Here is a 16552-nt window from a genome sequence, read left to right as displayed (position 1 = left end):
CACACGTTCTCTTCCACTCCATCTTGCAGCTGTCTGGTCGATGGCCTCTCTGTGTCTCACTTCCACTGCTGAGTCTTTGGCAGACTGCTCTGCTCTGGCGCTGTCTCTCTGTATGTTAATATAGTAGCTAACCTCTCTCTCCATAGCACTGCTACCAGACAGTCTCTATGTTGATATACTGAGAAGAGTGTGGCACTCGGCTGCACAACTACTACCCGACTGACTCCAGAGAACTGAGCGCTCTTCATCTTCACTGCTGATGCTGCCGGGGCTCTTCCCGTCACCGTCGGTGAGACTTTGAATTGTGCCCGGCTCTCCTTTAACTTCACCAGCAGGTACACCCACCAAAACAAAACAATAATCATTCGGCCCGTTTTTATATCATTTTGCTTTTAATTTGGCAACATTGTATGAATTTTGAAGCCATTTTGCTGTAATTGGACATTGTGAGTCTCACAGCAAAAAGTAATTATCTCTAATTGGTCTGTGGGAATGATTACAGCAGTAACTTAGTTTATCCAGTGCCCCAGAAAAAAAGCAACAACAACTGATATGAAAGGCAGAGTAAAAAAAATAAAACTTGACGATTTACTGTTCACTACTCCAATTGAGAAAGTTAAAAGACTCTACAGATGACCTCTGGCATCCTAATAAAAGAAGTGAAGAACTCTCATCATGTTGATTTAATTCCCCTCATCTCATCTCTTACTTGCTGGGAATTACACTGAAGACCACAGAAACTAAGCTGTAACATTTAAATACCATTAAAACTGCTTGTAAATGATTCAAAACTCAATTTTCTTTTAAAGGAAGAAAAAAACGGAGCGAGATGGGGCAGATGAATATGACCACATAAACCAGAACCAAAAAGACACACACACACACACACACACACACACACACTCTAAGCATAAACTGCGTGCATTAAGATGTTATGCTCTGCGTGTGTACGGCAGTCAAGAAGACAGCCAAGTGACTCACCTCCTGCCAGAAAATGAAAGCTTACAATTAACATCGCATCCCATCATCCTCAGCTGAGCGGGCAGGCCTGTAATTGGCTGGCTGACCAGCCTGCGTGGCTTCGGGTGGCAATTTATTCTGGGAGCCGTGCAGTTACCCTGGGCGGCTAACGGTCCCTGTGCCGTAACCTGGCTGAGGCAGCGGGGACATCATTAACACTTCACTGGGCCTGCAGGACACACACCCATCATCCACTGCGCACCCCCCACGGCCACTAGCACACGGGGCAAATTGGAGGAACGGGGAAGATATAATAATCGTAATGTCAATGCAGCCACTCGTGGGGAGCGGGTGTTCACTGATCAGTTGGCAAATTAGGATATTTTTGGTGTTTCTTAGCCAAACAACAGAGGAGGGGTTTCCAAAAAAGATGACTTTTGATTACACATTTGCAATTAAATGGAGGTCATTCAGTTTGGGAATCCTCTGCGTTTAATCCTCGCCTTTACCCCTGGCGTGTGCGGGTGTGTGACGGTATGTGTGACCTCAAAACAACAAGGACTGAATGAGAGGGAGCTCTCTAAGCGGAGCAGTGACCTTGCTTTGTCACGAGGGACACATGTGTTGCACGCTCCCGTACTGGTCCGAGGGCAACACGGCGACAGAGTCGGTCTGGTTTATGTGTCCCTTTAAAGGTCTGCATCTGCTGTCTGGCCCTCCACCTCTCCACCAGCGGCTGGGTGTGAAAGGAAGTGGTGCACATGGCAAGCTTCATCTCTGGGAGCATTTTAAGGATGCGGGAGACAGCTGAACTGTCCAGGCTAAACGGTGGCCCTCTTCACTCTTGGCTAATGCCATCGAGAGAGTCAGTGTTTATTTTTACATCTCAATTATGTGGTGTGTTTTCAGGCTGATTTAGTACAGCGAAGCCACTGATCTCAAGCTATGTTTCCCCACAACCCTCTTCCTTGTGTCTTCTTGGCCGGGATATTCCCATTTCACTCATTTCCTATCTCAGGACTGTGTCTCGCTCTCTGATTACACACACACGTACAAATGCAGGCACACAGGCTCACAGCCAAATGGCTGTTCATTAAAGACAGGGACCTGAGGGGAAGCAATCGTCTGAGAGACGGAAATTGCGTGTCACATTAGATTAGCAGTGTAAAGCCTCTGGATTGGCTCGAGGGAATAAGGAATTATTTCAATTACATTATTTCAAAAAGTCTTTAAGCAATACCAATACCGATAAAAACAAATTAAGAGTGATTTGGGCTGATTTGTGGCGCTCTGAGCTGTTCTTTCTGACAATGTGCTGGAAATCAGATATGAATAATGTAGATATTACGCCGCGCGTAATGTGTTGGACTTGAAAGCAGATTATCTGTGACAAATAATACCATTGGTTTGCACTGTGTCTCATCAAAAGGGAATATTCCCAAGTGTCAATCACACAGGCTGGCGACTGTACATGCTCAGTGAGCCACGGAGGAGCAGATAACTCATTTACCTGCCATTCAAAGCAGCGGCGCCACACGCGCTCGCTCGCGCGTGCGCGTGCGCACAGAAAGCGATGAGTTGGTGAACTTAGTATATAGCACTAATGCACTGAAAGCAGCTGAAAGGTTTAATTTTGGTGCATGCATGTCCTTCATAAACTCAGACTGATGTGGTGGATTCGACTCTGCGAGTTAAGAAGCGCAGGTGACAATAACCGGATATTCACGAGTTTTCAGTGAAAGTTACCACGTTTGATTCTATATTCGCAGATATAATCTGACACTTTTAATCCCTCAAGTTCTCTTCTTATCCACACCCACCCCTACTCTGTGGGCAGCTGATAAGTGCATTTTTCTTTTGACTCAATTTCACTGTAACTCACCTTAAACGAGGACGAGAAATTGAATGTGTCCATCGCACGCGGCGTGTCTCAGGGGGAGAGCGCGGAGGAGAGAGGGGTGGGGGGGACGAGGCTACAGAGAAAGAGGGCAGGGTAAAGTGGAAAGAGAGGGGTGGAGGGGGGATTGTCACACAGAGCGCACAGACCAACAGAGACAGACCGACCCGCAGCCAGTCCACTCACTGATGCCTCGATCCTGCGCAGGAACACAGCAGCTACGCGCCTCATCTCAGCCTTAACTCGTAAACACTCACAACATCTGGAGGAGGACCGAAAAAGCCGACGCTGCCCGCAGCTGCAGGTCTTTTCCCCTCTCTCATTCCTGCGTAACCGGGAGAAAGTGCCGCGTCCTTGAAATTAACTGTAACTTGGAAGAAAGGCAAAGTGAGAAAGAGAGAGAGTTGGCGGCGAAATAAATCTCGCTTCGAGACTTCATCACGGTAAGTGCCGACTGATGCTTCGCGATAATTCCAGTGATTACGCCTTCATTTGGTTTAATTGGTTTAATTGGCTTTTTGATTGCCATGTGTTCTGGTGTGAGGTTTTGTTGCGTGTGTTTTCCTAAAGTTAGGGAACTTGTGAGCTTACTGAGAAAAAAGCCCCCACTTTTATAACACACTCGTGGAAAGACTTGGAAAAACGGTGGGAGGCTAATTCCTGGGATAAACCGGGGTCACATTTGCGCTCTTGGACGCGAGCAGAAAGTACGAGGCGCTGAAAAACTGTCAGTAATTTGCAACGTTTCGTCTGTATTTTGCCAGTTTGTTCATTTAGGGGCTTTTTTTGTTTTAAAAAAATTAAGTCGTTTTTGTCCCTCTTAAGAGTCCCAACTTTTATTTTGTTTTTGGTAAATTTCCTGAATAGTTTTGCTTCTGATGTAAGAAAAAAAAAGTGGTTGTGTGGGCCCAAACCTTTTTCCCTGTTTGAGGCCTCTCATCATTTCATATGAAGCGCACTTTTTCAAACTTCTCAATAACTAAAGCGGATCAGTCTTTTGCGCGTCAGCACAGATTACTTTTGTGCCTTAGAACAAAAAAGAATAAAAACAACAACAAAAATATTCCTAGAATTTAATTTTACCGGACACATTTGTCTTGATTTATTCTCTTTTCAAGTCTGAAAGAAGAAGGAGAAAAAAAGAATCGTCGTCTTTCCCAAATGCGTTTGCATGATTTCCCCAATTTAATCGCTTAGACTTCGCTATCAAAACGATCCTTTGCAGGCTCCAGCTACGTGTGTGTTTTATTGGCAATTTATTCCCGTCGTAATTATTTACAGGCGCAGTAGGCCTCCTCAAACCCATTTTTCTGCTGAAATTAGTCGAAACCTGTAATTGTAAAAATGCCTCACAAAAGCAGCTGGGTGTATTTCACAAAATGAAGAAATCAAGATCTTGTCGTTAAAGAGGACATCAAACAATTTCCTGTAAATTTGACAAAATGAAATCATTTCCTGTCTGCCTAACAACAGTCACTGAGAATCATTTCTTCTTGTGTCTCATCCAAACACTTTTCTCTCTCCTCTCGTTTGTCTCCTCGTCTTCTCAGAACCAGCATAAAGGAGGTGAATGGACCTCCACCGCCCCTTCAAGATGGACAGCCCCTCCTACCTACCGGCTCCACTGGCGTCCCCTGCCCTGATGGTCCTAGCTTCCACTGCAGAGTCTGGCCGAGACGCCTCTGTCCCCTGCCAAGCGCCGAGGCCCTTCGGCGTCCCCGTCTCTGTGGAGAAGGACCTCCACCTCCCCTTCCCTTCAGCCTCCTACACGTTTACCTCCATGTATCAGCGCCAGGGCCCCATGTCAGGCACCTTTTCGTCCCGAGACTTCCCGGCCTCCCTGCTCCACCTGCACCCACAGTTCACCCCACCAAACCTGGACTGCTCCACCCTGGGCATGCTCAACCACAGCGGTGTGGGCGCCTTCCGGCCTTTCTCCTCGCCTCAAGATGAGAGGGAGTCCGGGGGTTACCAATCTGCTTTCACCCCCGCCAAGAGGCTGAAAAGCTGCTTTCCAGAGGTGGAGGGGAAGGAGTTTGACTTTGGCTCCCTCGGAGGCTCCCTCAAAGCTGGGGAGGAGTCGGGGAGGAAGCTGTTCTCCATGTCCGGCCTGCTGTCTGATGGAGAGGCTTCATCGAGCCCCGAGGAGCGCAAAGAGCACAGTGAGTGAGACGCACACGACGCGCTGTTATGTTTGCACAATTCTCCCAGCTCGTATCTAAAGAGAAAGCGCAGTCACTCATCGGGCTTCTTTAAAGTATGCAGCGTTTAACCAGCACATCAAAGGCTTTGCTCGCCCCTGACATGACAGGGCCAATGAGGGTAACATATCCTCTGCAGCTGCATCCACTAAAGGTGACAAATTGAAAGGAGCTTTTGTGAGTAAAGGCATATCTGCAAACATTTCCCCCTTCTGCACTTTAGTCGTCAGCATGTAGTCGGGCAAAGTGTTTACAGAGGCAGGCTGTGAGCGGCTTCCACACAAATAAATTGAACGCTGTCACTTATTCAGCTCAGTGATCATTAGCCACATATGACCATTAGGGCTGTTGGAAGTCAGATTTCTCTTGGTGGCTGAGGAACACAAATACATGGGAGCGTGTGGAGGGTTAACACGGGAGGAGTGAGAGTTGGAACGAATGACACCCTGTCAGAGATAACGAGGTGGCAGAGATAGAGAGGAAGGGATGGAGGAGGATACAGAAAAAGAGAGAGGGAGACGTGGCGATGCGCCTCAGCCTGAGCTTCCCTACGACAACCCTCAGCTCAATATGGCCGCCCACACCAGCCGTCTGATTTGTTGACAAATGAGTGGGAGAGGTGTCAGTCAGCGTGCCGCAGAGGGAGAGACGCTCCTCATTACTCCCAGGGATAATTGCCCAACGACGCGGGGGCACAACACTCGCCTCAGAGGCAGCGGGGAGGGAGTGAAGGAGCCAGAGTCGGGGAGGCGATGCTAGGCATGATGGGAAATCAAACCCCCTCAGTGGCGGTCGCCAAAGGGGAGCGCCTGACAGATGAAAGGGACCAGGGAGGAGAGAGAGGAGAGAGCAGATCAGAGGGGGACACCATCGAAAATAATGACAATGAGAGGGAGCTGGGGGTGGGGGTGAGATGGAGAGGGGGCAAAGGCGGGGGGGGGAGATACGCGCTCTCGTACATTTCACCTAAAGGAAACTTTCATCCCACACATAAAGGGCGGCAGCAGGGACGAGTCGTCTTAAGAAAAGTTTGGATTGTGCGCCGTGTGTGTGTCTCTATGCATATGTGCTCGTCTTTGTGCAAACTTGCTGATTTTGTCGTCGGCTGGTAGCTGAGTGACAGGGCCAGGGAGGCGGAGTGGCAGCGAGGAATCTCAATATGGAATTTTAATAAGGACAGGGAAAGACGAGATGCCAGCCGGCGCGCTGGTGTGAGAGGTGTGTCTGCCTGACAGTGTTTGCTCGGCGCGCTCGTGCGTGCGCGCTTACCTCCTGATTTTGGGAATCTCATTTGGGGAATGTTGACAAGGACAAAAGACGGGGTCGACTGGAACATGGGGAGCATCTCTGTGCCAAAGGAAAAATGGATTCATGCACATTGGAAGCTGCTTTTCCAGCTTTATCCAATTAGATTGCAGCTCGGGCAAACTAAGAGCCTTAATGCAATTGAGCTCCCAGCACTTTCCTAAGTCTGACATACACTTGTTCCTCTTGACTGGGTAACAGACAGTCACTTCAGGACCAAAAGTCTTAAGTGTTAAGCTTGAAATCTTCTTTGGGTGTGAGAGCGCCTGCTGCTCGCACACAGCGGCAGCAGGCGCTCTCGCGGAAGTACGAAGCTGACCATAAAATCCTACCTTTAGTTTTTTCATCAGTGCAGAGTTTTGCTTCTTTTTAAATCTTCATTTAACATTTTCGGCCCTTTGTACTGAGACCCTCTGTGGCTCCGCAGCACACCTGAATATTTAAACCGGGTCCTGTAAACATACAAAACATTTACATTGTCAGAACACACAGTAACTAATGGCTTTTCCCTGTGTGAGCTTCCTCCTCGGTGTTTTCCATCAGCAGAAAGATCTGCAGGAGTTTTTGTCTCCAGCAGTGCGCACAGGTGACCACGCGTTTTGTTTCCTCTCATGTTTCTTTGTCAGTCCAGACAAGCAAGCGGGTACACCGTACCTCTCCCCACCTGCGTCGCCTGTCATTGCCATCGGCCACCTTTTCTGTCCATTTAGTGTCTTCCTCGTGTCAATTTCCCCTCCCAGGCTCGCCGCCGTTTTATCAGGGAAGGTCTGAGATGCACGGTGTGCACTGACAGCTGTTCAAACAGCCACGCTCGCTTTCAAAGGGCAGATGTCTTCACTGGAGCGAGTCATGCTTATTTTCCTCAGGGAGACGCTTCCCACTGCAGGACTGAGCTGGAACTAAAATGCTCCTTTACCAGAAACACGAGTTTGGGAAACCGGAGGAGTAGAGTGGCAAAAAACATGCCAGGGCCAGATGCTGCGTGTGCGTACGTGCATGTGTGTGCGTACGTGCATGTGTGTGCGTACGTGCATGTGTGTGCGTACGTGCATGTGTGTGCGTCTCACAGTGGTGGCAAAGCTAAGTGACAGCTGTGATAATGGGAGCCAGATGTTTGAGAGCACTAGTGTTGTGATGCAGCACTTAAACGGCGGATTCAGCTGCCAGAACACCTTCACCTGCAGAAATCATGCGAAGGCAAACGGAATATTAAAAACAGCAGATAACAAAACTTTTAATTGAACTTTTCTTTGGTAAATAAAAAACGTCCTTGTCAGTTGTAAATCTTTAGCACTGTTTGGTGTATTTCACAAACGGCCTCTCCAAAACGTGACTGTACTTTATACTACATGTTTACTTGTGTCAGGTTGGAAAAAATGATGAATGAAAGCCTAAACGATCTCCTGAGCGAGTGCCGAGCCTGCACGCAAGAAGCGCCACACTCGGCCTTTGAATGAGCCGCTGGAGGCGTTACCCTCACTCGGAAGAGAAGGCTCCGAGAGTCTCACCTGCGTGAAACGACGTCCCGCGGGAAGGTATCAGCGGGGAAACATTTAAGCATGACACACTCGGAGGAGTCTCCACCAGATGCGCTCAGTGTGCAAGTGTCCTCCACGGTTGGTTACTCACGGGTTGTTGGCACGCCGTGCGGCTCGAGCAGAATCGATATTCGCCTTAGACGTGGCGCGTGGCACATGATGGGTTTGAGCTCATTCCAAACTAAGCTTATCTGCTGTGAGTTTGGGTGAACATGAGTTTATTTATCATTTCTTAGGAAGTGAATTAAGGACTGCTGGTGTTGCTTCGGTCATGAAAATATGAATATTGTCAGCTTCTGCAGCCACCACGAACGCACATTTTAAAAAATGTACTTATTGTGCTTGTAACTTGTCTTACACGTTCACACCTCTGCCTCTCTCGTACTGCAGTTGTTTCTGCTGATTTGATAAGAAGGACTCGCCTGCCGTGTTTTGTGTGCAGCTGTCGTTGAAGGCTGTTCATATCGAGCTGAGCTTCTCGTTGAAAGACGCAGTGTTTACATCCCCCAGCAGACCACAGGAGATCAATAGCAGCCACTCAATGCTCATGCATACACATATAGTACCTGCTATAATTCCCTATGTGTACACTCCTTATCTGGCAGACTAGCATATGGACTGCATGCATCAACAGTCACGCTAACCTTATGCGTCAGGGCAGGGTTTGTTCTTTGCTATGATTTTGTTTTTCTGTGCTGTGAGAAAAGTTCATTGCAAAAAGTGACGTTTTGTAAAAATAGGAGGCAGGAAATGAAGAACTAAAGGAAATAAGACCACATTTATTGGAAAGTACGGTGTAGAAAAAAAGTGTAGCATCATTTTCTCCCGACTGAAAATAAAAAAGGATCTGAAATGTCACCGGGCAGCTTCACACACAGAGAGGCGATGCTGAGTCTGTTTAAAGTTGCATGGTGTAAGCACTTCGTACGCTGACCACACTGCAGTCTTGTTCCTAGTTTTCGGCGCTCGGGGAGGAAGCATTACAATATTAATGGTGGCTGCGTTTGATGTGAGAGCACGTCGTGGTTGGCTGTTCCCCCTCCTGTTGTGATGGTGGTTTGTCCTCCTAATGTTCTCCCAACTAAAGGAGGCTTTCATCCTGGCAGGAGGGGAAAGTCTTCTCAGCTTTTTTTGTTCTACCTCCTTCTCTCCGTCGTATGAAGGCTGGAAGCAGGGAGCTTGTCTTGGTGTAGAAGTGCGCTGTGTGGTCCCATATATGTTTGTGCATGTGCGAATGGAGTGTGCAGCATTTGTGTGTGTGTGTAGGCGTTCTCTACACATGCCAGCGTCTTCAGGAGGCTGTGGACCACACTGCTCGTCACAGACAGACGAGACTTCTGTGGGTCTGGAAGCAGATTTTACAGTAGCAGGGGCGGAGGAGGGGGGAGGAGGGGGTCTTTTTTTGCAGTGACCATCAGCACCTGTTAGACGGTCAACAGAACATGAGTCATAACACATCTTGTAGTTGATGCCTCTGCCTCCGTCTCCTGCCGTGATCGTCCCACACGAGCTGGTGTGGCTGCAGAGTGGAAGGCTCGAGTGTGAGACATCGAGGTAAAGAGCGCGAGTTGTAACGAGCGCGGGGCTCAGAGGTTGTTAACACAGCCTCCTCGTTGAAACGAACGCCTTCTTTCCATCTTTTCTTTGCTCCGTTTCTGCTTTTCTATACGTGCAGCTGATCGACCTGCTGCCTGTGATCTCACATCAAAGCCTTCGTACGTGTGTGTGCGCATAGGAAACGCTCAGGGTAAAGATGCTGTTTCGCTAGATTGAATCCGTGTTGGTAAGAAGTAGCACACACACACACACACACACACACACACACACACACACACACACACACACACACACACACACACACACACGTCCTTCGTCCTGTCCCTGGAGCTTAACAAATCAGCGAGGCAGATAGGGAGGGCATGAAGGCCAAATTCTGGGGTTAAACACATGCCGCTGAGGAGACAGACAGCAAGACCCCACCAATCCTGCATGCTTGGATAACAGCCAGCAACCAACACATATATATGATGGAAACTATACGTGTGTGTGTGTAAGCGCTTGTCTGCCAGTGACACACACAGACCTCATTACAGCATGTCAATTGTGCTTGTTGCAAGTCTCCCAGCTGTGGAGGAGCTCGACAAAAGCCAATAAGTGAAAGGCACGCCAGGCGTGGTAGTTTCACCTCCCAGATACACGACTTCCTGACATCACTCAGTGGCTCAGGGAGCAGGATTGGCACTTTTTGTTGATTAACAAGTGCGCATTTTTTGGGGTGATTCACAAAATAAAAAATGAATAAAAGGAAAATGACTTCAGGGGCCTGGAAAATGTCAGCGTATCCATATAAGAGACACCAGCAGTTTACTCCAGTGAGCAACAAATTGAGAGTTTGAACTTTTATGAATAATTGTCATTTTGCCCAGTAGGATGGTAAATTCTCCTGCTATAAAATGCAGCGTTATGCACTGTGGGACTGTTAGCGCAAAGTGGTTTATACACCACGGGCTCCTGTCTCTGCCTTCCAGTGTGGGAATTTCTTGACGGCGTTGTGTAGTGCATAAATTTCACACTCCGAGTTGGGAAACTCAAACAACTCAGCAAACAGGGAGTGATTTTACACACTGAAAGTTAGGGTGGGGGGGTTAAATAATTATATAACCACGTTCCTGCACAGGAAACGGCACAGATTACTTCCACGTGCATCCTAAAGACCCTCTGATCGATCAAGTCGCTTCCAGCGGTGCTTAACTGTTTGCCCAACTCTCTGCTATGCACCTCTGCCTGAAAGGTCAAAGTTTAGCAGGACTGACCCCTCACCCCGCTGTGTAGAGGTGTAAACACTCCCCCAGTTCTCCACAGAGAGCTGCATTGGGTCTCAGCCATAAATCACAGCTCTGATAATTGGTAGGAAAGCAGCAGTCCAGCAGTATATAACCTTTTACGTGTCGTCTCAGGTCTTTATTATGGTGCTAATGAGTGGCCGTGGAGCAGGGTTAGAGCTGCAAGCAAAAGGGGAGGAGACGAGGTTCGCCTCAGTAAAACACGGGCGACTTACACTCACGCACATAAAAATACATCAGCACAGAAGCTCAGTGCATCATCTGTACCTCGTCTTGAGGAGATGCCAAGCTGCACACAGGGAGGAAGGATATGCGCATATTCAAACATTCCCTTACACACACATGCATATGCAAGGAAACCGGCGTGCACGCAGCGGCTGGCAGGCTCAGCAGTGTCCATTACAAACTGCCATTAGTATGGAGATTGTGCTAATTGTCCCCGCAGACCACACAGGCAGCGCTCGGCAGGCCGGCTGCGAGTCTGTGAAGCCGAGTGAGAGCAGAGACTCTTTATACGTCCTATTGTCTCGGTCACGACCCTATTAGCCCAATCACAAATCAATCGCTGAATGATTATGGGATACATGCTGTGGATTGTTTCAATGCAAATGCTGCCATCCTGAGACTCACAGAGGCTGATCTTACATAACGCTGTCAAAGCGCTTCTGTAATAATCCCGCCGACATCTGAAAAATGAGATCCGCACGCAGATGTGCAGTGCAATTGTGCCAGCTGTGAATCCCCAGGAGTTTTATTTGAACAGGTTTCAAAAGAAGGCGTAATTATATTGTTATTAGAAAAAAAAAGATTGTCGTGTAAGGAAACAGGAAGTTCAAAGTGCCAGAAATCTGTGTTTGCTTACTCGAAACATTATGAGATCCTTTCAGGATTGCCCTGAATGCTCACCATGGAATCAAACAAGAACACTAAGCAGCTCTTCTAAGTTTGCTCGTGTTAGCGCCGGGCTCCGTATAAAGTGCTTCGAGGCAGCTGCTGCTGCATTAAATAAATAAATCAGACTGATGTTGGATCATTATCACATCAGCTGAGGGTTAGAGCTGCTTCTGAGCCGACCTTGGTGCGTGTTGCCCGGTTCAGTCCAGTCTCCTGATCAGTCATGTGGAGGAGAGTGAACTGTGAGCGGCGCCTGTGTGACCTCGCGGAGTGACAACACAGCGGAGAAGATCTACACCCGCTGGCGCTGCCACCGGCCTCTTTGTTCTCCTGTGTTTGCTGACGGGGGGCTCACACGGCGCTGCGCTCACCACGGCTACACGGCAGTGAGTGTAAATGACACACACACTGAGATGTGTGTTTGCAGACACATTTCTTACCAGTCGCACACAAAAACAGCAAAAGCCTTTCCAGCTTGTCCCCTCTGCTCAGAGCCTTGTATTAAAGCTCACTATATCTTTTTCCTAACAAGGCATCTAATTCGGGAGAGGCGCCCGTCTGTGCCGGGGTGCCTCACACTGCAAGCTGAGCTGTTGCGCCCTTTTGCCACAAAAGAAAACAGCAGCATTATATACGGCTCACCTTTGTTTGCACTGTAGTGGCTGATTGATGCAACGACTCACCTCTAAGGCAGTTGTTCTCACTTTGCTTGTTTGTCCTGTTGTAATTTGTCTCTTGTTTTCTTACTTCTACATGGACTGAAATGTAAAACTTTATTTTCACCTATAAAAGCGTGAACGCTAAAACAAGAACGACGAACATCAGCAAGTGCTTTCCTTCCTTGAAGAATACGTCGTCCTCGTGGATTTCTTTAGAATTTGGCGCTTTGTACACGATGAGTTATCACGATCAGCGCTTAAAAACCTCGCCTTTGTGTCTGCGGGTCACTGAAGAGAAGCTGCTCAATCATCTGTATCTTTCCAGCATTTGAAGATAAAACCATCGTCATCTGCTGTAATTGTTTGCTCCTCCAGGCAGACACAATAACATCCTCAGGAAGTGTGACTAACCCAAACACAGGTGTATCACACACCAGGTGCTCGTGGTGCTCTCGTACCAGCAGCAGTCGCGCGGCGTTTCTGACAGTATCAGATCTTATCTCGAGGAGAGAGATGAGAGCGATAGGTCTTATCTGCAGCGATGCTCACGGACGAAGCCAAAGTAGGATGCTGTCCGCTCACACTGCTTTCAGGCCCGATGCGGGGTCCTTTTTTCCGGCTACACATTGCCTGGAAAAAACAAACCATTCAGACTTTGTTTGAAGTGTGCTACTAGTTAAGTCTCTCTAGAGTGCTGTTGCCTGATGGGTGAGGTTTCCACTGCTCACCTGCGCTGCACAAAGTGCATGTGGGACAGGTGTGTGATGGGAAAACAGGTGGGAGCGAGTTGGGCAGCGTATGCGCTTGTTTGTGTCAAAATGACTTGGCTAAAGCAACAATCCAGTGTAAAAAGACGGCACAGTAACAGCTGTGGATCAGACTGATCAGGCTTTTTTCTTGGCAAACGCTGGCGTGCACGACTGCAGTCGTTTCAGAATGAAAACAGATTCTTTGAAACAGCATCTGCAGGGTTTTTGTTGGTTTTGAGCAAACTGTGCGATTTCCTCACGTTCAGGAGTTTTTAGTATTAATCACCTCAAAGACAGTAAGTTATTATTTCTCTGACTGTTGTTACTAAATGTGCGATCATTTCCTCTCTGGCTAACCAGATGAATTCTGTTCTTTCTTTATGAGCTCATCTTTCTCCTTTTAATCGGAGCATATTTTAATTGCCCCTTTTTTCCTGCCAGTCTTCATGCTGTATGTTTCCACTTTTAAACAAATGAAGCGAGTACAGGAGAACAAACAGAAAAATCACAAGAAAAATGCTTGAATTCAGTTAGTTCAGGTAATTTAAGAGCAGCCTTCTTAAGGCTGATTGATGAAGAGTGATGATGATGATAATGATGCTGATCCATGCGATCAGTTTTATAAAAAATGCTTCCTTCTCAGCCGGTCTGTTTCCTTCTCAGAGAGCAGTGTTTTAAAGAAGCTGTAGAAGCAAAATCTTCATTTTTTCTCCTTTTTGTCCAATCAGTCGTAACAGCAGAGCTCATGTTATCTCTGTTTTTATTATACTCCAACAGCTTCTCTGTAGCCTCTCAGCACCATCTGTGGACCTCGTCTGCGTTTCCACAGCGTGCTTCATGCAACAGTTCAAATCGAGTTAATCTTTCTTTCCTGTTTTAAATAAGAGTGGCAGGCTTTGCTCCTGTCGAGTTTTGGTGCGTTACAAACACTAAAATTCTGGCCTTACGTTTGTTTAATGAGGCAAAGCTACGGTGCGTGCGTCTGCGTGTCACACCTGTCAACCACGCTCGTCTCCGGACCGGAGAACCGGACGAGGAGACGAGGTAATAAAGTAAAAGAAAAGTCCGCGGTGTCAGTGTCAGTGTCCTGCTGCACTAATTAAACTGTGAGTGTGAGACACACACACACACACACACACACACACACACACACACACACACACACACACACACACACACACACACACACAGTGTTTGTCTCGATCTGTTTAGAAAAGTCGAGTCCTTGCAAGCAACAGAGCGATCCCCTCATTTTCTCCTTATTAAGCACTAATTGAGAGAACAAGTGAGAAGGGAAATGAAAATGAGACGTGATGAGGACGCCACGGAATAATAGGAGAGCGAGCGAGCGAGCATTAATGTGTATTAATCAGCGGTCTGGGTAATAGCGATCTGTATTTTTGGAGTGATGTGTCTGTTAGCGTCTCTTTCTGTCATCCTGCCTCTTTCTCATAAACACCTGTGCTAAAGAAACACTGCAGAACTCATTGATCCATTGATTGAACATTAATGATTGTTTGCTACATAAAAGAAATATTGCATTAACCAGATCAGAGGAGTTGCAGTTGCTAACGTGCAGGAAACCTTTGCTACTGCTGGAAGGCTTTTCTGACAATTTGCTGGTGTTTCCCGACTTTCAGAGGCCAGCTCAAACACCTGCTTATTCCACCCTTACTTTAGAGGAGAGTGGTGGCCACTGTGTCGTAGATATTGTCATCGAATTGTCATATTTCTCTTCTCCCTCCTGGCAAAAATACATTTAAGTTAAACTTTGAAAACTGCAGAGGGAGATTGGTTGCCTTTAGAGTCTTGAGAGAGCTTCAGGTTTTGACAGAGTGAGACAGAGCCGGATATCTGTGTGTTTCAGGCTGTCTTGTGAGTGCAGGTTGTCGCCATCAGAATGACTGACAGACCGCCGGTGAACGGCGCTGTCGCTGTCCGTTGTCACTGGCTTCCTGATCCAAAGTGACGGCATGACTTTAACAGACAGCGCTCAGCAAAAGCATGCCAGAGTCAAGAGCTGACACTTTGTGGCCCGCAGCTTTAGCCCTTTTCTTGTAAGCTGATTTCATTGCTGTGCAGCTGGTTTGGGTTTTTCCCTGTAATGGTTGTTTCAGGAATAAGGTGTTCAGAGTAACTAATACAAAGAAGTTACATCAAGTCAGGACCACTTTGAAAATGTACAAAGGAAAGTTTGACCTGATTTGAAGTTTGGCTGATCCAGTGACCCAAACAGACGCTCAGTTACCAAATTACACTGCGTTTGATCCTCACGTGAACAAAGAACCACATCACAGCTCTTTAAAAAGCGTAAAATAGTACCAGTAAGTCTGAGCAAATGTCCTGCACATATTTAAGTCTTAATGGCTCATTAAAATATTAAAGTCTCAGCTTAAAAAAGTCTGTTTTTATAGTGTGAAAAGATCGGGGGGTTATACCTGACTGTCCCCCGACTTCCTCTAAACCTCAATATTTACTGAAACTCAGTTTTCTCTTAACCTTAAGTGAACCTTAACTTTGTCGCATCATGTAACTCATTTTAAACAGGGACAAATGTGCACGCTCAGTACCAACTCGGTTTTACAGTCTTACAGTTTCACACAGTTTTACACAGTTTTACACAGTTTTACAGTTTTACACAGTTTTACAGTTTTACACAGTTTTACACAGTTTTACAGTTTCACACAGTTTTACAGTTTCACACAGTTTTACACAGTTTTACACAGTTTTACAGTTTTACACAGTTTTACACAGTTTCACACAGTTTTACACAGTTTCACACAGTTTTACAGTTTTACACAGTTTTACACAGTTTTACAGTTTTACACAGTTTTACAGTTTTACACAGTTTTACAGTTTCACACAGTTTTACAGTTTTACACAGTTTTACAGTTTCACACAGTTTTACACAGTTTTACAGTTTCACACAGTTTTACACAGTTTTACACAGTTTTACACAGTTTTACAGTTTCACACAGTTTTACACAGTTTTACACAGTTTTACAGTTTCACACAGTTTTACAGTTTTACACAGTGTTACGCAGTTTTACACAGTTTTACACAGTTTTACAGTTTTACACAGTTTTACGCAGTTTTACACAGTTTTACACAGTTTTACACAGTTTTACAGTTTTACACAGTTTTACGCAGTTTTACACAGTTTTACGCCGTTTTACGCAGTTTTACACAGTTTTACGCTGTTTTACAGTTTTACACAGTTTTACAGTTTTACACAGTTTTACGCAGTTTTACAGTTTTACACAGTTTTACAGTTTTACACAGTTTTACACAGTTTTACACAGTTTTACACAGTTTTACGCAGTTTTACGCTGTTTTACAGTTTTACACAGTTTTACGCTGTTTTACAGTTTTACACAGTTTTACAGTTTTACACAGTTTTACGCAGTTTTACAGTTTTACACAGTTTTACAGTTTCACACAGTTTCACACAGTTTTGCGCAGTTTTACAGTTTTACACAGTTTTACGCAGTTTTACACAGTTTTAC

General features: G+C 46.4%; 1 protein-coding gene across 3 annotated transcripts in view; it reads left to right on the top strand.

Annotated features, from left to right (window-relative positions):
- Window positions 1-2971: 2971 nt before the first annotated feature.
- rnf220b (ring finger protein 220b) overlaps window positions 2972-16552 on the top strand; it is a 28144-nt gene continuing 14563 nt past the window's right edge. For all 3 annotated transcript variants that reach the window (XM_012924391.2, XM_014411473.2, XM_012924390.2), the window contains exons 1-2: window positions 2972-3300; window positions 4408-5019. In XM_012924391.2, the coding sequence (XP_012779845.1) occupies window positions 4428-5019 (592 nt within the window). In that variant the 5' untranslated portion in view covers window positions 2972-3300; window positions 4408-4427. The remainder of the gene's footprint in view (window positions 3301-4407; window positions 5020-16552) is intronic.

Source organism: Maylandia zebra, linkage group LG23 (genome assembly GCF_041146795.1).
Source record: "Maylandia zebra isolate NMK-2024a linkage group LG23, Mzebra_GT3a, whole genome shotgun sequence".
NCBI classification, from domain to species: Eukaryota; Metazoa; Chordata; class Actinopteri; order Cichliformes; family Cichlidae; genus Maylandia; species Maylandia zebra.
This window is presented reverse-complemented; position numbering and strand designations above follow the sequence as displayed.